At 36.9% G+C, this 21,725-nt stretch overlaps 1 protein-coding gene across 1 annotated transcript in view; it reads left to right on the plus strand.

Annotated features, from left to right (window-relative positions):
• Nucleotides 1–18,699, plus strand: part of TMPRSS11A (transmembrane serine protease 11A) — a 50,356-nt gene extending 31,657 nt beyond the window's left edge. Inside the window, exons 6-10 of the mRNA XM_037734241.1 lie at nucleotides 2,963–3,001; nucleotides 4,182–4,353; nucleotides 7,676–7,935; nucleotides 12,146–12,288; nucleotides 17,359–18,699. Of these exons, the coding sequence (XP_037590169.1) occupies nucleotides 2,963–3,001; nucleotides 4,182–4,353; nucleotides 7,676–7,935; nucleotides 12,146–12,288; nucleotides 17,359–17,520 (776 nt within the window). The 3' untranslated portion in view covers nucleotides 17,521–18,699. The remainder of the gene's footprint in view (nucleotides 1–2,962; nucleotides 3,002–4,181; nucleotides 4,354–7,675; nucleotides 7,936–12,145; nucleotides 12,289–17,358) is intronic.
• Nucleotides 18,700–21,725: the final 3,026 nt, after the last annotated feature.

The following is a 21,725-nucleotide window of genomic DNA, read 5'->3' on the forward strand; positions in this document are numbered from 1 at the left end:
TTATTGAATACAGAACAGCTCACAGGACACCCACAGTGGGCAGCTCCTCTTCGTAGCCAGGGTGTCCCAACAAGTGTTCAGCTCCTAACAGACAGGAAGCCCTGGAGTTAGAAACTCCTCTCTGCAGGCAGGTTGTCCCACTGTGTTCAGCTTTCAGCAGAGAGTAGGCGCTAGAATGGTCTAGCTTCTCTATGCAAGCAGGTAGTCCCATGGTCTCTTAGTCACCTCTTCATCTGCAGGGGCCCAGCTCCACCTTCGGCTCCTCTCTGCCCACCCCGCCAATGCCGTGCCGGACCACGCTGCTGCCCCACCAGTGGGCAACTCAGCCCAGACCCGTTGCGGCAGCTCCCAGGGTGGTGGGCACTGGGGGAGTCCCAGAGATGGGCTCTGGGGACTGTTTACCCCCTCCCAGTGCCCTACCTGCAGCGGCCATGGGCGAGAATGGCAATGTGGGGTTAGGGTCTTGGAGCAGGTGAGGCTCCGAGCCTGGGAGCAGGTCCTGCCTGGTCACGTGAGGTTCCGGGCAGCACAGTGGGCTGCCTCGGAGATGCCGGGCACAGGGGACCCACTACTATCACTGCTGCTCCCGCAGCCACTCCTGCTATCACTGCTCCGGACCGCCTGTAGCTGCAGTCACTAGCACTTAAGAAAGGCATATTCAGTGGACAGCTCAGGAAAATTGTTAAGGCAATTCTTACAGGCAAAAACATTGCTTCCTGGGAACACGTAACTTAGGGACTTCCAATAAATAGAAAACTCTAGAGATTCAAGAGCAAGTCTAGAAATAACTCTTTAGCCCAAGATTTATTTGTAATTTGTCAAATATCTGTATTTTGTTTTGGCAAATAACTGTGTGGTGTGGGCCCTTCAGGAGACACAGTGTGACAAAGCAAAGCTAAAATCAGTTTCTTTGGATTGCAAACGCCAGGGCTGTAGTAATGCAGCTCAATACCTACATGCCAAATGACTTTGTTTCATTTTTCATCTTCATGCTCGTAGTCTATAGAGCCCTGAATATTAACTAGCTTTCCCCCAACTCAGAACGTTGATAGGAGATGGTCGCTTTCAAAACTAAAGTGTTAGTGTTTATTTCCATGTTTATACCTGGAAGGTAAAAATCTTTGGTCAGAATTAGAAATCTTTAACAACTAGTTACTTGTGTATTGACAGTTTGTTTCCAGGCATAATCATTCTCCCTAAAAATTGTGTTATAAAGTTGGTGGAAAGTTTCATGAAAATTGTGATGATCCTAATATCATTCCTGGAAATGGATAACTTGCATGCTGCTCAGACAAAGCTGACAAAGTTTTAACTTAAGAGTTCTAACATTGTGCTATTTTTCACCTTATTGCATTAGTAAGGACAAAATATATAGTTTTATTAAAAATGAAATAAATTTACTGCCTTAAACTACATTTCACAAAAACTGAGTTCCTTCCAAAGAGTAAGCACTAAGAGCAACTGATAGTCCTGAGGAATTGATTCTTTACCATACAATGAGTTGGGATGCCTTTAATGGTATTCTTGAATTGAATATTTTCAAAAACTCCCACTTGGTAGACTTCATCAACACTAGTTTCTCCAGTGGAATTTATAGAAAGTTAGTAGAATGAAACATTCTCATTTTGTATAATGGAGAATACAATGCTGAGAATGTGTCTGAGAAACATGGCATTGGTAGGAAAAAGTAGAACAGTTAATTATCTGCTCAGTAAGCTAAGTCATTTTAACTTGAAAATCATCACAATTTTCATGAAACCTTCCACCAACTTTATTTTTCCCAGCTTTAGTAAGGTATAATTGACAAATAAAAATAAAAATATGTATATAAGTTTAAATATTTGTTTCCCTAGTCAAATTCCTCACTTTTTTGGAAGTTGACAGAATTTAATCTTGGATTATGTCCAATAACTAGCTTTTACCAATATTCAGTAGATTTTGGATAAGAATACGTAATAGTTTATTCTTTTAAAAAGCAATTTTATTATTTAGGAACTGTGTTTAGAAAGCATTTAAAATATCATTTATGTGAGAGTTTTCAAAGTTTTTCATCCTAAACCCTTTAACCAAAAAAAGGTTTATGTGAAGTTCAAAGTAAATAAAAGAGATCAAAGCAGATCTGTTCTGGCTGAGGCTGTTTGAGACCTGTAAAACAATTTACTTTTGATATAATTTGGCTGTGTCCCCATCCAAATCTCATCTCGAATTGTAGTTCCCATAATTCCCACATGTTGTGGGAGGGACCTGGTGGGAGATAATTGAATCATGGGTGTGTTTTCCCCCATACTGTTCTCTGGTAGTGAATAAGTCTCATGGGATCTGATGGTTTATTAAGAGGCTTCCCCTTTCACTTTGCTCTCATTCTCTTTCTTGCCTGCCACCATGTAAGATGTGCCTTTGCCTTTCTCCATGATTGTGAGGCCTCCCAGCCATGTGGAACTCTGAGTCCATTAAATTTCTTTTTCTTTATAAATTACCTGGTCTCAGGTATGTCTTTATCAGGTATGTATTTATCGGTTTGTTTGAAAACAAATACAAAAAAAAATAAATAAATAAATAAAAATAAAAAAAATAAAAAAAATAAAAAGAAAACAAATACAACTTGTTTCCTCTGTTCCATTTATCCATCTTCTGAAGTGAAATGCAAAGAAGCTTTACCCTGAACTGCTGGAAAACCATAGTTCTCTATTAATACAAACTATTTGTAGGCTTAAATCATCCACTATTTGTGCCTTACTCACCTGTTGCTTGAAATAGTATACACCTAATTTGAGGTTGCCTATAAGTCTCTACGAAAAATGATACACAGATGTTGGTATATCAGAAAGCCATTCTCCTAATTGATCTATGTGTTCAGCTTTCTAGAATCCATATATGGTCAGTATCCTCTGATTATTCCTGATCATTGAGACCAACCAGGAAAGTATTAAATTATCATTCTTTGTTTTGTTTTGTTTTTCAGCAATGAGCTCATCAGCAGGGGAGTCAACTGTCCAAGCAAGTAAGTTGAGTTAGCTGATATAAACAAGTTCAATTTCCACATCAGAAAAGAAATCTTCAAATATAAGCTCATACTTGCCCATCTGTGCTCCAAATTTTCTTTGAGTCATAATAACTGTTTGTACCATGGATTTATATTTTTTCTGACTCTAGGACTAATCTTTTAGTCATGTTCAAGAAAAAATTTTCCGTAATAACCTTCTGGGGCAATTTGAAGAAAGTATATATTTCTGATTGAGAATACTGGACTTTTCTAATTTTTTAAAATGCCATAAAATGTACTTTCTGCTACAAAATAAAATAATGAGAAAGTAATTCATGGGGAGGAGATAAAACCCATTGTTTGTGATTGATAAATTATCTATGAAATATGCTGAGGTCAAGAGTTCAAGACCAGCCTGACCAACATGGTGAAACCTCATCTCTACTAAAAATACAAAAATTACCCAGGCACCTGTAATCCCAGCTACTCAGGAGGCTGAGGCAGGAAAATCACCTGAACCCAGGAGGCAGAGGTTGCAGTGAGCCTAGATCACACCACCATATTGCCTCCTGAGCGACAGAGCGAGACTCTGTCTCAAAATAAAAAAAAATAAAAAAGATGTTTAATATATTTATCTTCATAGCTAACAGTGGCTATGAAGATAAATCACTTCAAATCACTGAAGCCTATGTTTCAAAAGATTTTACAAAAGCGGTGACGAATTTGAGCAGTGATGTTCATGCATTTGCCTCTGTGTCTTGCAAACACCTTAAGTGTTATTATTCATGTATTTATTCATTCAAAAAATATCTTTTAACATCCAAAAAGTGCCAGAAATTAGATTAGGAGTTAGTGATACTACTATGATAAAACATGATCCCTGCCCTAAAATTAGAGTTCCAAAATAGAGAAAGACATAAACTAATTGGGAAGTATCAAAACAGTGTGATAAATGCTAGACATAGGAAGTGCACAGTGCTATGAGAGTCAATTGAAGAGTTAGCTAACCTGGTCTCATGGTGTAAGAAAGTGAACCCTGAAATGAGAGAGAGAAGATGCCATGAATCCAGTGACAGGTTGGGTGAGTGTCCTTGGCAGGAGGAGTAATATACAAAAATGTCTTCAGGCAAGTGAGAATGGGGTCATTTCTTGTAATTACAAGATGTTTCTTATAACTTAATGATCTCATCTTTTTCAGGTTGTGGTAAACGAGTTGTTCCATTAAAAGTCAACAGAATAGCCTCTGGAGATGTTGCACCCAAGGCAGCCTGGCCTTGGCAAGCTTCTCTTCAGTATGATAACATCCATCAGTGTGGGGCCACCTTGATTAGTAATACATGGCTTGTCACTGCAGCACACTGCTTCCAGAAGTAAGTAATTGACCTTAAGTTAGAACTCACTTCTGCTAAAAAGCCCTGAGTTTTGTCACATTCTTGATAACAATTAATGTCCCAAATATTACTGAAGTAAAATAAGAAAAAGCTATTTCAGGATCTTTTCTAAAATAATGTTACACTTGCATACTTCATCGGAAAGTTTGATGGGAATAAAGGAAGTAACAGTCATTATTCTAGTATTCCTCTATCAGTTCCCCAAAGTTTTTAATAAGGAAACTGTAAGGAATCAGAACTATTTTGTGATAACCTAACACAAAATATTCACTGACAACTTGTAACATTAATCTTTTGTCAAACAATACTTTCCGCTTAATACTAATGTCTGTTTCTGCCAAACTTGGGCCAGTCTCATGCTGATCATAAATAATCAAACTAATTCCAAAGTAAAATGGAAATTTTCAGTAAGTACAGGAAATTGGTAACGTGATGATGGAGAACCACAGATCAAATTTAAAGCATTGACATCTGAAGATCTGTGGGATTAGAACAGTTCACTACCAGAATGAGAAATTGCTGGCATGATAAAGACAGGCACTCCAAAAGAGATTCCTGGGAGTATCAAAGGATTCAGAGAGGCCCTTGGGCTGCTCAATATGGCCTCCGTATAATAAGACAAAAGCTGAAGTGAAGAATAGCAAATTGTGCTCTCATAAATTGCTTTCAAATGCATACATTTTATTAAATACATGATAAAATGACTTTTTAAATAACTTTTAATTTTACTTTTCAATATAACCAGTTATTTTTATTACATTTAAAATTTTAGAATTTTTTCTAAGTAGATTAACTCTATCACCTTTCTTCTTCATTACCAATTATTATGGTGATAACAAAGGCTTCTTGAGTATTTCTGTATAACAGGTGGCAGGAGGATTTAGTGGGAAAAGTATGTCCCAGGCAGGTGGAGAGCTGGATCAAATGTCTGTGACCATGGGCAAGTAATTAAACCTTAGTGTATTAGGAAATAGACTAGATCTTCTCACATTCTTTTTGGCCTATAAAATTCTAACTTTGGTTACCATAATAAACTTCATCTGCCTAAGAGCATAAATCTTTATAGAGACTCTTAATATTCTAAAGAATATACATATTAAGAATCTAGGCCGGAAATGGTGGCTTATGCCTGTAATCCCAGCATTTTTGGAGGCCAAGGCAAGAGGACCACTTGAGCCCAAGAGTTCAAGACCAGCCAGGGCAAGATAGTGAAACCCCATTCCACATGGTGGTGCATGCCTGTCATCCCAGCTACTTCAGAGGCTCAGGCAGGAGAATTCCTTAAGCCCAGGAGTTTGAGGCTACAGCAAACTATAATTGCAGCACTATACTCCAGCCTGGGTGACAATGCAAGGCCCCATCTCTAAAAAATAATATATTTTTTAAAAAAGAGTGTACATAAATTGTTAGTGTTTGAAAGATGTGAGAGCTCAATAAGATATATTAGAAAGCCAGAAATCCCCTATGCTGGTGTCTGGGTTTTCAAAGTAATGGAGAACTTACTTTGCCAAAGTTAGCCATTTTTGTGGTGGATAGTTTTATTTTTGCAAATATCTTCACAGCATTGAACACTGAATCTGCACTCTATTAACATCCACCATTAATATTTGTTTTTTTAATCTGGAACGACAGCAACCAAGTTCATTTCTTCACTCATATAACAGTTATTGTTTAGTTTCCTTTTTCAAACCAAAGATGAAAGGAGAGAGAATCTTCAAACCATAAGTGAAAATAAATATCATTACTGTGTGCCTTAGTTTGCTAAGGATAATGACCTCTAGCTCTATTCATGTTCCTGCAAAGGACATGATCTTGTTCTTTTTTTTTTTTTTGGCTGCATAGTATTCCATGGTATAATATGCCACATTTTCTTTATCCAGTCTATCACTGATGGACATTTAGGTTGATTCCATGTCTTTGTTATTGTGAAAAATGCTAGAAGGAGAGGATCAGAAAAAAAATAATTAATGGGTACTAGGCTTAATACCTGAGTGATGAAATAATATGTGCAAAATATATATATAACTTCATTTCACAGCACCAACTTCCAGATGCCCTACCATATTGCATATTGTTTCTTCTTCTCTCAACATTCTAGACTTTGTCAGTGTCTCACTTAAAATATGCTTCCAATAACTAAATATACCAAGACAGATGTGTGACTAGTGTCAGACATGACAAAGTAAAGCAAGAAGACTTCTGAAAATACAAATAATGTAAATTGGTCGGAGACAGGGTTCTATAAAGGAAAAGCAGAGAGAGAGGCAGGCAGACAAATGATGTGAATCAAATAGTTTAACCTATCGAGACTTTATTTTCCTTAAGTGAAAACACTGTCTTCACTAGATGATCTTTCATTGCTACTAAATGATTTTTCTGATTTCTGCATGTACCCCAATCCCCCCATTGTCCAATCCCACAAGCTAGAAGTCAACCACATTTGATCATCTCTCAACGGACTATGTAGTCATCTGACAGTCTTTACCACATCCATTCTTGACCTTCAATAATCCATTCACCAGAAAGAACCAACATGATTTTTAAAAATGTAAATAAGACTACACCACCTTCTGTCTTAATTATCCAGTGGATTCCTGTTTCACTTGAATAAAGTTTAAGCACTTTACCATTACCATAAAGCATTCCAAAATCTAGTCCCTGTTTACCTCCCCAAGCTCACCCCTAACCATTCTTTCCCTGCAGTCCATCTGGCCCAAAACCTTGGGATTTTTGCCTGGAAACTTGTTTGCCTCATGTCCTTACACTGATCCTCTTTTACTACGTCTTAGTCCAAATACATTCTTAAGATAGTCATAATGACCCGTTAGTACCCTCTCCTGTTACCCTATTTTATTTTGTCCATAGCCTTTATCACTGTTTAAAGTTATTTACCTACTTGTTTATTGCTTTGATCCTTTTCCTTCTCTGGAGTCTTATACTCCTGTGAGCAGGCACCTTATGTCTTGTTCATCACTTTATCCTCAGCAGTTCAGATAAGGCTCAGCACATAGTTTCTCAGTAAATATTTGTTGAAGTGATAAATGAATAATATTTTATGTGCATTACAATTCTAAAATTTAATAGTTTTAAATTAAATGCCAGTTCTAATATGCTGTTTATATATATATTTTATCTTTCAATATATTAGCAATAGACTATGTGTAAATGATCAAAGAAAACTATAGCTTCAGCCAAGTATTCTCAGGATCATATTTGTCTTACATCAGCCTAAATGCAATTAATGTAGTTCATATACTTTGGGCAGCTTATATATATTCTGTTCATTTCTAACCTTTTCCAGGTATAAAAATCCATATCAATGGACTGTTAGTTTTGGAACAAAAATTAACTCTCCCTTAATAAAAAGAAATGTCAAAAGATTTATAATCCATGAGAAGTATCGCTCCGCAGCAAGAGAGTATGACATTGCTGTTGTGCAGATCTCTTCCAGAGTCACCTTTTCGGATGACATACGCCGGATTTGTTTGCCAGAAGCCTCTGCATACTTCCAACCAAATTTGACTGTCTACATCACAGGATTTGGAGCACTTTACTATGGTGGTGGGTATCTCAGGATAGCTTACAGAGCACTAAGCTCTGTGTAGGGCAATGTGATTTCATCCTCATCAATATTATCCTGACAGCCATTTCCACACAGTCTGGTTGGATTAGTTAGGGTTCTTATTTTGCAAGTGACAGAAATTCAATTGAAATTATCCAATGTAGAATAAAACACAAAGAAACAAAAAACTTCAACAAATTTGGCTTATGCAATTTGGAAGTCAAAAAAATGTAGTAAGTTTCACTTCAGACATAGGCGTTCATATGATGTCATCTGGCTCTGCATCTCTGAATCTGAATTTTTTGGCCCTGCTTTTCTCTATGTTGGCTTCCTTCAGAAGGATGCTAGCTTCACCTAGTGTCAGAGGTGGCTAACAACACCTCAATCCTTACATCATCATCAACCAAGAAAAAATACATAGAAAGGAACATTTATTTCTTTTCTTTGCCAGAATTCACATTAATTTCTATTGTTCCAGTTTGTGCCTAGGAGTACTCAGATTGACCGGCTACTCAAATACTCTTTATGCCTATGTAGCAAAATTTGCTTCTAAAGAGGCTAATTTAAGTGTGATGGTGAATAAGAATAGTGTAGAGATAAATTGTCAAATCATTTGCCCTCTATGAAAGTATTCAACTTGATATACAAACTTAGTCTTGTAAGAAATAACAATGATGGCTGGGTGCTGTGGCTCACGCCTGTAATCCCAGCACTTTGGGAGGCTGAGGCAGGTGGATCACAAGGTCAGGAGTTCGAGACCAGCCTGGCCAACATGGTGAAACCCCATCTCTACTAAAAATACAAAAATTAGCTGGGCATGGTGGCACATGCCTGTAATCCCAGCTACTTGGGAGGCTGAGGCAAGAGAATTGCTTGAACCGGGACCCTGGAGGTGGAGTTTGAAGTGAGCCAAGATTTCACCACTGCACTCCAGCCTGGGCTACAGAGTGAGACTCCATCTCAAAAAAAAAAAGAAAAAGAAAGAAAAAGAAAAGAAAAGAAATAATAATGATTTAGCTATTGAACGTTCAGGCATTCTTAGTGAAACATGCTCTAGATTCTACCATGTGATGGAGGTACATATGTATAACAATAGTTAGAGAGTTTCTTTAACCCTAGGCTTGAGAAAAAGGAAAAGGACTTTCTGAGAATGTGTAAATCTGTTTGCGGGAGTCTATACAATTTATTTATATACAAGAAGTTATAAAGAATAAGCTTTTGATTCTCAGTCTCCCTTTAAGGAACTAGGAATAACTTTTCACTCACTTAGGCATGAATGGGTTTTAGGGTCTCTAGATTTTCTCCATTTGTCCCATGTGGTTTTGTTTCATCTTACACAGACTGAGACATGCATTTCTTTCTTTAAGGTCATATTACCAATCACAGAAAATGTTACCTATAGTTTATTAATTCCAGTAGGTTAGTGCTGCTGTAGGCCTGACACCTCCCTAGGTCTGCACTCTCTTGATGGATTTTCTCTGAAGATAGGGCTTGCATTCTTTGCTTCATAAAAAGGGGAAAGACATCACAAATCCTCCTTGGCTTGGTGGGAAAAATCATTTTCTTTCAGGAGTTTGAGGTTGGTACAGAAACATACCAGTCATAATGCTTTGTGATTGGCAACAGAATCTGACACAGAGCACTCCATTCAATCTATTAAATAGATTAAATTGACCTATCATTCTTAATCTATTAAGTACATTAATAGATTAAAAGTACCTTTCAGTCACTTACCAAAAGAGGCCATCTTTAAATCTGTAAAGAAAACGTTAAGAAACTTTTAAAAATTGAAATTGTACAAAGTATATTCTCTGATCATAATGGAATCTAACTAGACATCAGTAACAGAAGATAACATAAAAATCCCAAATCCTTAGAAATTAAATAACCTAGGTAAATAAAGAGAAAAACCTCAAAAAATTGTAAAAACACATAAAACTAAATGAAAACAAAAAACTATAAATATATGCCAGGTGCAGCTAAAATAATGTACAAGAGAAATTCAGAAAAAATGCATATTATAAGAAAAGATCTCAAGTCAATAATTAAGTTCTCACTTCAAAAAACTAGTAAAAGAGAAAAATAAACCTAAAACAAGCATAAGGAAGGAAATAGTAAGGATAATAGAAATCATTAAAATTAAAAATAAGAAACAATAGAGAAAATTAATTAAAAAAAAGTCGATTACTAGATAAAATCAATATTTTGCAAGAAATGTCATTAAGCATTACTACAGAAGATGAGGTGTAGTTTAGGGATGTCTGGAATTTATGGGCTATGCTTTTCATAACTTGGAATACATTTTACCAACTAGTTTGCTGAAAAAGTGGATATGCACTGTCATCTACTTACAATATGTAGATTGTCAGTTTCACCTTGCTCTTCTCAGCATTGGACATGAATTTTTTTAATTGATAACATAGTAGGCAATATATATGTGTGTGTGTGTGTGTGTGTGTGTGTGTGTATCTATATATGTATATATAAACCAGTTATATTCAAAGAACAGAATAATTCAAAAAATCCCTTAGCATATTTTTGAGTTTCACACTTAACTCTTCTGAGCACTTTAAAAAATCTGTTTACAAACATATCTTCAGAAATAAATATTGGATATAGTCTACTAAAGAAATTGGTGTTCATGTTAGGGATTTTTCAAATGTACTTATTTTTTTTTAAGTTGATGTATAAAATAGCATTACTTACCATGTACATGATTTTTTGAAGCATAGTACATATACATTGTGAATGTTACATCTAGCTAATTAACAAATGTCTTATTTTACACAATTATCATTTTTGTGGCAAGAACACTTAATATCTACTCTCTTCGCATTTTTCAAGAATCATCAGTAGGTTACCAGATGCTGGAAGTCTTTACAGGGGGAGGGACTGGGGAGATCCCAGCCGACAAATTCATATTTGCAGTTAGATAGGAGGAATAAGTTCAAGAGATCTATCATACATCATGGGGACTATAGCTGATGATATATTGTATTCTTATGTTAGTTTTTCTTACTCTGCAACAAATTACCACAAACAGTTTAAAACAGCACTCATTTATTTTTATCTCACTGTTTTCATGAGTCAGAAGTTCAGACACAGCTTAGTTGGGTCCTCACCTGAAGATCTTACCAAATTGTAATCAAAATGTCAGCTGGCGTTGTGGTCACATCTGTGGCTCCCTTGAGGGTTTCCTGAAGGTTTGTTGGCAGAATTCCATTACTTGCAGCTATAGAACTCATGACAGCTTGCTGCTTTTAACTCTTTAGGAAAACACCTCCGAACTCCAGGAAGGCTCATCCTATTTGAAATGGCTCAGCTGATTAGGTCAGACCCACCTTTGATAATCTCCTTTTGATTAACTCAAAGTCAAACTCATTAGAGGTTTTAATTGCATCTGTAAAATTCCCTCACCTTTGCCCTATAACATAACCTAATCATGAGAATCGCATCCATCACATCTTCAAATCTTGCTCATACTTGGGAAGAGAGGAATCACACAGGAATCTTGGGGACCATCCTAGAATTCTGCCAACCATGGGGTCATGGTTTTAAAACCAATATATGGTTTCGTATAAAGGATCCCTGAACGCTTGTGCTATTCTTAGTTTTCTATGTAGTCTGCCATAATACTAGTTTCTAAAACTCAGAATGTAGCTTACAGTCTGCATCCACCAACTTGTAATACATTAGAAGTGAAATCATTTCTATTTAATTCATTTTATATATATGTATAATATATAACATATTTCACATATTTTTATATACGTGAAAGCTCATCATAAACTTTAAATAATAAATGTGCATAGTATTATAGGCATTATATCAAGCCAATGGAGAAAACTATCTAGGCATGAAAAGTTTCTGAGAACAATCTGGAACCCACAAATATAAGCTTTACAAAAGATGGAATGCCTTCCTGAAATACATAAGCTGATTATTTTTAAGGTTAGATTTTTCCAGAAAAAGAAACCAAATGGCTTTCTTGCTTTGAGAAGTCTTTATAAATATGTGATTGGACAATAATTATCACTGGATGTTCCAGATTTAACCAGAAATTCTTTTATCTAGAAACTGCTTATATTATTAACCTCATTCTGTATTGACAATTTTACTATGAAAAAAAAAATTAGGAAAAATCTGCTTACTTTACTTTGGCCAAAGATGCTGATTGTAAATATTAAAATAAATTTATTTTTTCTTAAGGGCCATCTCAAAATGAACTTCGAGAAGCCAAAGTGAAAATCATAGGTGATGATGTCTGTAAGCAACCACAGGTGTATGGCAATGATATAAAACCTGGAATGTTCTGTGCTGGATTCATGGAAGGAATTTATGATGCCTGCAGGGTAGGTTGGAGTAGAGGATTTTTTTATATTATTAACCTAAAAATTTTTATTTGGCTCAGGAAATATTATATGTTCTTTATATAGGGACAAAATATAGACAACATGTCAGCTCAAAAAAGTTATAAATGCAAATTTCACAACACAAAATATTTTTAAATGTTTTCTTAAGAAAAATGAAATAAGAGTTTCTCTGATGCTGTCAAACAAATAAAATCAGAATTTCTTAACCTGGAATCCAAAGAGTAATAAAGCAGTTTATTTTTTCAAGGCGCTCACATTCAAGAAAGAAAATAATCATAAATGAAGAAGTATAAAGTGATGTTATAAATACTATAATGTAAAGCAAATATTTTTCTTGAAGGAAACATTTTTGGAGTAAGTATCAGAGAGATAAGATGTAAATAAGGCCTGAGGAATAAATAATACTTATCCAATTTCAGAATAAGAAAATAATGTTATAGGAAAGAAAAAAATATAGCCAAAATTATAAAGGTATGAAATTACAATTCATATCTGAGAGAACTCCAAGTAATCTGTTGGGTCTCAGCATGAGGAGAATAAGAGGAGAAACAAGTTCACAACCATGAGAAGGTGGATTAGGCCGTGGTGTGAATCCATGGGCCCTCTCCAGTGGCCTCCTCTGCCTTCTAACATGTATCTTTTCCAATTAAGGTATGAATGTGTTTCCTCCTGGAGACACTTGCTATTTAATATGAGATTCTTTAAAACTCCAAGGAGGCCACTCTATGTGGAAATGATGGAATGGTATTGATGTCAGGTGGCAGAAAGCCCTGTCCACAACCTATCCCACATGGGCAACCTCTATCAGAAAAAGAGCAGGGAGCTATGTAGCATAGGGGCTGGGCAAAAGCTGGATCTGGTCCATAGCTAGTTCCAGTGGCTGAGAATGTGGAGGGGGGCAGCCAGAATTTGGGGACTCCAACAAAAGGTCCATACCAAGGGAAACAGGTGGAAGGTGGCAACAGGAGCCTGGGAGCAGACAGGACAGAGGAATTCAGGTGAACCCTGAGATTACTGAAAAGCCTTAGGAGGGATCGGTGGTCATAGAAAGGCTTCCCTGGATTGGGGAGCAGAGGTAAGCTGTTGAACTGGAAGCAATAGCAGAATCACAAACCTGGATCAAGTTGTCAAAGTCTTTCATTTACAGCTTTCCTATAAGCAATTCTGATCCTTTTCTCAGTTGTGTTTAGGTCTTGCCTGGCTAGACCTGTGGTTGAAAAAGTAGGGGCTCTTTCTTTCTCCTTTCCCCACAAAGCAGGCTTTAGGATCAATCATGCATATGCAGGATGGGATTTATTAAGTTATATATCAATATTTGGTAAATTGGAGAAAGGAAAGCTAACGGTGGTGCTTGCACTTCTGTTGTATCAGACTAGACCCCTCAGCATGTGCCCCAATTACAATCACTGAATTCCTGTCTCAGATCCTTGTACCCGAATTGCTGCCCTGATAACTTCCCCTGTTTTTCTATGACTAGAGCTTTGTTTTATCACTTACTTTGCACAGTTAGTGACTTAGGTGGAGAGAGGAGTGGAATACCATTTTAAGTAAGACTGATATTTTGGGAGAGCATCTAAAGCTGAAGTTTGGGGTCAGGCATGAGCTAGAAAATGGGTATGGAAATGTTTAAAGACTTCACAGAGAGTACTTGGAATTCCCCATTTCTTCCTATCCTGAATAACCAGTCTTATCAATATCACATCTCTACTTTCCCCACCTCTACCACCTCTTTCAAAACATATGAACTCCAGAGATGAGAAGTTTGTACTCAGGACACTAAACATAGTAGAAAGCAGAGGGGGCCTGAAAAGGTGGGATTATGTGAAAGCAGGCCTCAACCTATTCCCATGCTTTCTCTCAAAATGTTGCAGGCAGATGTACACATTCTCTCCAACTTTCTCCCAGTGAAAGAGATTGCAAGATTCTTCTCTAGAGAAACCCACCATCTAGATTAAAAAAAAAAAAAAATACCTCCACACACTGATATTTGAGAGGCCCCTACCAGAATAAAGAGTATCAGTCTAGAAGCCCTCCTACCTGTCTTAGTTCATTTTGTGCTGCTGTAACAGAATGCCCAAAACTAAGTTCATATAAGGAACAGAGATGTATTTCTTACAGTTCTAGAAGCTGGAAAGTCCAAGGTTGAGGGCCCCACAACTGGTTTTCTTTCCTCATCATCCCATGCAGAAAGGTGGAAGGGCAAAGAGAGCACACAAGATGGATGGAGGGAGAGATCAAACTCATTCTTCTATCAGGAACTTACTCCTGTGATAACAAACTCACCCCTCTATGATAATAATATTAATTCACTCATGAGAGCAGAGCCCTCATGACCTAATTACCTCTTCTTGGGTCCCATCTCTCAACACTGTTGCTTTGGGGATTAAGTTTCCCCAACACAAACTCTTGGGCACACATTCAAACCATAGTACCACCCATCATAAAAGCACAGAGTTTCCAATCTGGTTTCTAGCAAAATGCACTAGAACCAAACAGTAAGAATCATCTCTGGAAATGTAGCAATAATATAATTATAATTTTAAAAATCCAGTGGAAGGATTGGAAGATAAAATCAAGACAATCTCTCCGAAAGAACAAAAAAGACAAAGAGGAGAAAAATAACAGGAAAAAATAAGAAAAATGGAGGATAAGCTCAGGAGGTCCAACATCAGGAGTAGGAGTTCTGAAAACATAAAACATGAGTGTACAATATAAAAAAAAATAAGGAATGCTTCTTGTTCTGAAGCTTACATGCATCCTATTGAAGAAAAGGTCCAAGTAGTGCTGGGCACAATAAATGAAGTGGTTCTTTCCAAGACATACCATCATAATGGGTCAGAAGCCAGGGATAAGGAGAACAGTCTTCACACTTGGAAGCAAGAAGCGTCATAACTGTGTAGAAATCCTCCACAGTAACTCTAGAAGGTAGAAGACAGTGGAAAATGCATTCAAATTTCAAAGGGAATATTATTTCAACCTAGATTCCTGCCCATGCTAATTAAATATCAATTGTGAGAGTGGCATTAAGAATTTTAGACAAGCAATGACTCAAAAATATGTATTTATGATACCCTCATTATTATTATTATTATTTGTTTTTTATTTTACTTTAAGTTCTGGGGTACATGTGCAGATCATGCAGAATTGTTACATAGGTATATACATGCCATGGTGGTTTGCTACATCCATCCCCCCCATCATCTACACTAGGTAGGTCTCTTAATGTTATCTTTCCCCAATTCCCCCACCCCCTGCTACCCCTCCCCTAGCCTCCCAACACCCCCAACAGGCCCTGGTGTGTGATGTTCCCCTCCCTGTATCCATGTGTTCTCATTGTTCTCACTTATGAGTGAGAACATGTCGTGTTTGGTTTTCTGTTCTTGTGTCAGTTTACTGAGAATGATAGTTTCCAGCTTCATCCATGTCCCTGCAAAGGACATGAACTCATCCTTTTTATGGCTGCACAGTATTCCATGGTATATATGTGCCACACTTTCTTTATCCAGTCTGTTATTGATGAGCATTTGGGTTGGTTCCAAGTCTTTGCTTGTAAGCTGTGCTGCAGTGAATATACATGTGCATGTGTCTTTATAATATAACTATTTATAATCCGTTGGGTATATACCCAGTAATGAGGCTGCTGGGTCAAATGGTATTTCTATTTCTAAATCCTTGAGGAATCGCCACACTGTCTTTCACAATGGTTGAACTAATTTACACTCCCACCAACAGTGTAAAAGCCTTCCTATTTCACCACATCCTCTGATACTGTCTTTCTTAGGAAACTACTTGAGAGGGCACCTCAGCAAAATGAGGGAATAAATCAAGAAAGTGGAAGACATAAGACCTGAAACTGTGAATCCAACACTAAAAAGTGGTGACAGGGCCGGGTGCAGTGGCTCACGTCTATAATCCCAGCACTTTGGGAGGCCGAGGCGGGTGGATCACGAGGTCAAGAGATCGAGACCATCCTGGTCAACATGGTGAAACCCTGTCTCTACTAAAAATACAAAAATTAGCTGAGCATAGTAGCGCACGCCTGTAGTCCCAGCTACTCGGGAGGCTGAGGCAGGAGAATTGCTTGAACCCAGGAGGCGGAGGTTGCGGTGAGCCGAGATCGCGCCATTGCACTCCAGCCTGGGTAACAAGAGCGAAATTCCCTCAAAAAAAAAAAAAAAAAAAGTGGTGTCAGATAAAGCCAGCACCATACGTCTGCACCAGGCTTAAAGTAACCAGCCCAAATTTGAGCACAAGAAATAAAAAAAAGTGTGGGGGTGTGTGTATGTGAATATGGTGAACATCTTCAGAGGAAGCAAAAGAACTAACAAGCTATCTGATGTCCTTGAACATTAGTAAACATTATTGTGAGATGTTTGTAGATCTTTTGGAACGTTCAACATTTACTAGGTATATAGAATACTAACCACACTAAAAAAAAAGAATTATTAATTCTAAGAAAGCCAAAAAATTCCTGTGATCCAAGTATGTTACTTGACTTTTCAGTTAATACAATTTACAAACTCCATTAAACGTAGGCTAATTTAACCAAAAATAGAGATGTTATAATGTAAAGATGTGGTATGGAAAAGTTGCAAAGAGGTTGTAAAACAACTAAATCCCTAACTACACAAGAGAAAATCAATGTTTACTGTCTAAGTCTAGACACTGCAATTTGAGTATGATAATCTAGTGATAAGAAGTTAGATACCATAGAGATTATTAAACAATCATGAAGTGGATACCTCCTGGAGAACAGCATGCGTGAGGAAACGTGGGACATAATTCTTTTTCAAGCCTCTTCATGTTCTTTCATTTTTGTCTTTTTTAACTAAGTGCTGTTTACTCTAACAAAATAAACTTAAATTTTTAAATGTGAAAGTTAAACCTTAAGGCTCTTCGTAATTTTAAAATCCGTCTCAATTAAGTACTCTGTGTTGATAGTCTATACATGTATTGTCTAGCAGCAAAATATGTGATTCATCAAAATATCTTAAAAGAGCTTTATGTTTAGCTAATTTTCATTCTGTTTTCCCACCCTTTTATTTTTAGGGTGATTCTGGGGGACCTTTAGTCACAAGAGATCTGAAAGATACCTGGTATCTTATTGGAATTGTGAGCTGGGGAGATAACTGTGGTCAAAAGGACAAGCCTGGAGTCTACACACAAGTGACTTATTATCGAAACTGGATTGCTTCAAAAACAGGCCTCTAATTCACCATAAAAGTTAAAACAAGGAGAGCTGTATGCAGGTCATATATGCATGAGAATCCAACTATTTAGTGGGTGTAGTACAACAAAGTGATATTAAATTACTGGATCTGGCAACATGAAACACAACGTAACTTATTTAAAATCACTTTAATCAACCAATAATCCTTAGCCAATTTATAAGGGACTTTTATTTGTAAAGTAATGGATCTGTTTAGCCTGGGTTGAAAAATACAGTAGAGATACTTAGCTCTTTAAATCACAAATGTTGAAGTACAAATGAGACTCAATACAAATTTTTGAAGATAGTCCATGAGATTTTTAGAATGTCTTTGTCAAGGGTCTCCTTTTAACTGAGAAATTTTTGAACGGACAAAGAGTTCAGGAAACCCTTGCATAATTCCCTACATTTCTCTAGACCTCACAAATACATTTTTTTTCCTTATTCAGTCAGATTTTCCAAAGCACTTTTCCGTCATAAGAAATGAATTTTCTACTTCTAAACCCTTTTGAGGGATACCAATAAAAGAAAGTCATATGTAGGAAATGAAGTCTGATTGTAAAACAAGCCAGAGATCCTCTAATGTTTTTTAAGTTATAAAACCTCTAATTTTTTAGTGACTTCTCTATACACACATGCGCATGCACGCGCACACACACACACACACACACACACACAGATATTCCTATCCTACAGATATAACCAGAAAAATCCTGGTTAATAAATAATATCTATACAGTGATTAGTTAATCAAAACTATGTATTTGTTAAAAATTTGGGGGAAGGTGATGGTAATTTCATGAGTAGTCTCAAAACACTACTCAATGAATTAGGCATTTCATTGACACACTTACATATTTTGACCACAAGGGGGAAATTTTGTACATTATTATTGTATGATTAAATACCTGAAAAAAATGATAATTTACTAATTCCTTCAAAAAAATAAAAGAACATTGCCTTCCTCTGTAGCTAGAAAAAATGTATGCCCTTGCATTGCTACAGCCAAATAGCTTATAAAGCTTATGGCAATGTCCCATCTATTGCAACCATAAAACCCTAGTTTTAGAAAAATTTAAAAATAAACATAAAATTTGAGCACCTATTGCATATAACACATGAACAAAGTGGTCCAAAAGAGACAACATACTCCATAAGCAATGTGTCTCATGAAGTAATTAAAAGAGTATTTTAATACTCTTTAATTGTATTACAAAATACATGTATTTTATAATACAATTAAATTGAAGTTTTGTGGAAGCAGCCATTCTGCTTCCACAGAATATGGAATGCCTGTGAAACATTATGGTCTGCAGGCTGGGGAGTCATTTACTCATGTAATCCAAATATGAGACAAATCATTGGAACAATGAACTTACTTTATAATAATTTCCCTCAGGCACTATTGAGAGGCATGAAAATAATCCTAAAATATCTAAAAGAGATATGCAGTTCATTCATAAAACATTTGATTCATAATTTAGACTCATAGAATTTTAGAGCTTAGAAGAAATTGCATGTCACATAGGCTAATACAGTTGTTATGTGTAAGAGAACTGAAGCCAGAAAACAAAAATGCCTCAGTGAAGCAGTAGGTAGTCTTGCATCGCCAATGGGCCTAGAACATAGGTACCAATTTCACCTTCCCTTTTTCTTACAAAGTGTCTTTATTATCCCCTATATTTATTGAATCATCGGATCTACAAAATTTTAAGTGAGAGCTATAAAATTTGTCTTAAGGTAGAAAACTCTTAAGGTAAGAATTTTAAATGATGAGATTCATTTAGGCAGCTGGCTGCCGATTCTCTGAATTCACTTCAAGACAAAGTTTCTTCTTCATATATAAATATACATAAGCATATAAGTTATTCTATATTATGGTGGTAAAATTTAATGCTGACTTTAGTTGTTCAGATTCAGGAAATGATCTTAGAACTATAAATATTGTATTTTTAAACTATTTGGTGCAGCATTTCATTTTGGGTCACATGTAAGCAGATATTGATATGTCATTTTTAATCTAATAAAGTTGGTGATCAGAGCATTCTACAAACAATATCACTGAGTTTGTTTTAGGCCAATATCATGAATCTTTCAACGGTCATTAAAAATCACAGCTTTTTAAAATAATAATTTGGATCACTCTGAAGCTGAGTTCACAAACTTGGCACTATTAATATTTTGGTCTGGATAATGTTTTATTGTAAGGGGCTATCCTGGTCATTGTAGAATACTTAGCAGCATCCCACTAGATGCCTGTAGCATACCCCTTTTCCCAAATTATTATAACCAAAAATATCTCCAGACATTGGCCAATGTCCCCTAAGGTATAAAATTGGCCCCTATTGAGAACCACTATTCTGGATCCATTTGATCATTTTTAGAAATGTGAGAGACTCCTCAAAGTTATGACACCAAATACTAAGAAACTGTAGTTTTCTGATCAAACTGAATATTCACTATCATGTTCCAAAAAGAAATAACAGAATACATGACTAGTGCTTCAGTCTGTGGCTGTTTCAAATACAGACTTATCTCCCCACACATAATGTGCTCAAAGAATTTATCTTATACTTCTGCCTAAGCTAGAGGATAGTCATAGAGGACCATTAAATTTTTTCAGGAAGATAGGGCTTTATGAGAAACACCCTCTAGCAGAGTTTCTTTAAACACTCTGAGAAGTTTCTAGATTGACCACAATCTGCAGTCGGAAATATGTTTCACATCACAGCTCCATACATATACAACAAACTACATACAAAATTTGAAACAGAAGTTTCATAAAACAATATTTACCCTTACAAAATGTAATGAAATCTACTGTTTTCTATATTATTGTACTCTTTGCTATTCAATGCTATTCCAATTTAAAAAAAAAACATTTACCTCATCAACTAAATTGATTTCACAATCTAATCAATCATGACTGGCAATGCCAATAAAATGTTCTCAAATAATCACTCACTATTATATTTTTTGTATAAGTTTAAGGGATACAAAGCGCAGATCTGTTACATGGATACATTGTACAGTGGTGAAGTCTGGGCATTTAGTATATTATTAACATCCATTTGGGGAGGAGTGGAACAAGATAACAGAATAGAAGGCTCCACCGATTGTTCCTCTCCCCAAAAGACACCAATTTAACACTGTCTACACAAAACGATCACCTTCATCAGAACCAAAAATAATGTGAGAACTCACAGTATCTGATTTTAACTTTATGGTACTGAAAGAGGCACTGAAAAGACAGGAAAAACAGTTCTGCATCACTCACATCATGCCTTTCCCATGCCCTGGAAGCAGCAGTGTGGTGCAAAGAATATTTTGGCGTGCTGGGTAAAGAGAAATGACAGCATTTTTGAGACATTGAACTCAGTGCTGCCCTATTATAACAGAAAACAAACACAGACTCAACTCAGCTGACACCCACCCATGCAGGGAGCATGTAAACCAGCCCTAACCAGAGGAGAATTATCTATCCCAGTGGTCCAACCTTGTGTTCCTGTGAGCCTCATCACCATGAGCTAAAGTGTTCTGCAGCTTCAAATAAACTTGACAGCCAAGCTAGGCAACAAGGATTGAAACACTTAGGTGAGTCCCAGTGCTGAACTAGGTCCAGAAAGAGTGGATTGGAGACAACATGTAACCTACTGAGACACCAGCTGAGAGAGCGCTTGCATCACCTGTCCCCTAATCCCAGGCTGCACAACTCATGGTCCCAAGAGACCCATTCCCTCCATTTGAGGAGAGAGGACAGAATAGTGGGGAGGACTTTGTCTTGCCTCTTGGATACAAGCTCAGCCACTGCAGGATAGGGCACTGGTCAGAGTCATGAGACCCCCTTTCCAGGTCCTAGCTCCTGGATGACATTTCTAAACACACCCTGTGCCAGAGGGGACCCTGCTTCCTGGAAGAGAAGGACCCAGTTTTGGCAGGATTCATCCCCTGTTAACAGAAGAGCCCTTGGGCCCTGAAGAACCAGCAGCAATACCTGGGTACTATGTTGAAGGCCTTGGGAGAGACTCTAAGATGTGCTGGGCTCAGATGAGACTCAGAATATTCCAAGCTGTGGTGGGCAAGGGGTGAGACTCCTTCCCACTCAGAAAAGCAGAGGGAAAAGCAAAGGGGACTTTGTCCTGCACTTTAGGTACTAGCTTGGCCACAGGAGGATAGAGCACCGCATGGGCTCTTGGGGTCTCCACTA

This window comes from Cebus imitator, unplaced genomic scaffold (assembly GCF_001604975.1).
Source record: "Cebus imitator isolate Cc_AM_T3 unplaced genomic scaffold, Cebus_imitator-1.0 Scaffold594, whole genome shotgun sequence".
Classification (NCBI taxonomy): domain Eukaryota; kingdom Metazoa; phylum Chordata; class Mammalia; order Primates; family Cebidae; genus Cebus; species Cebus imitator.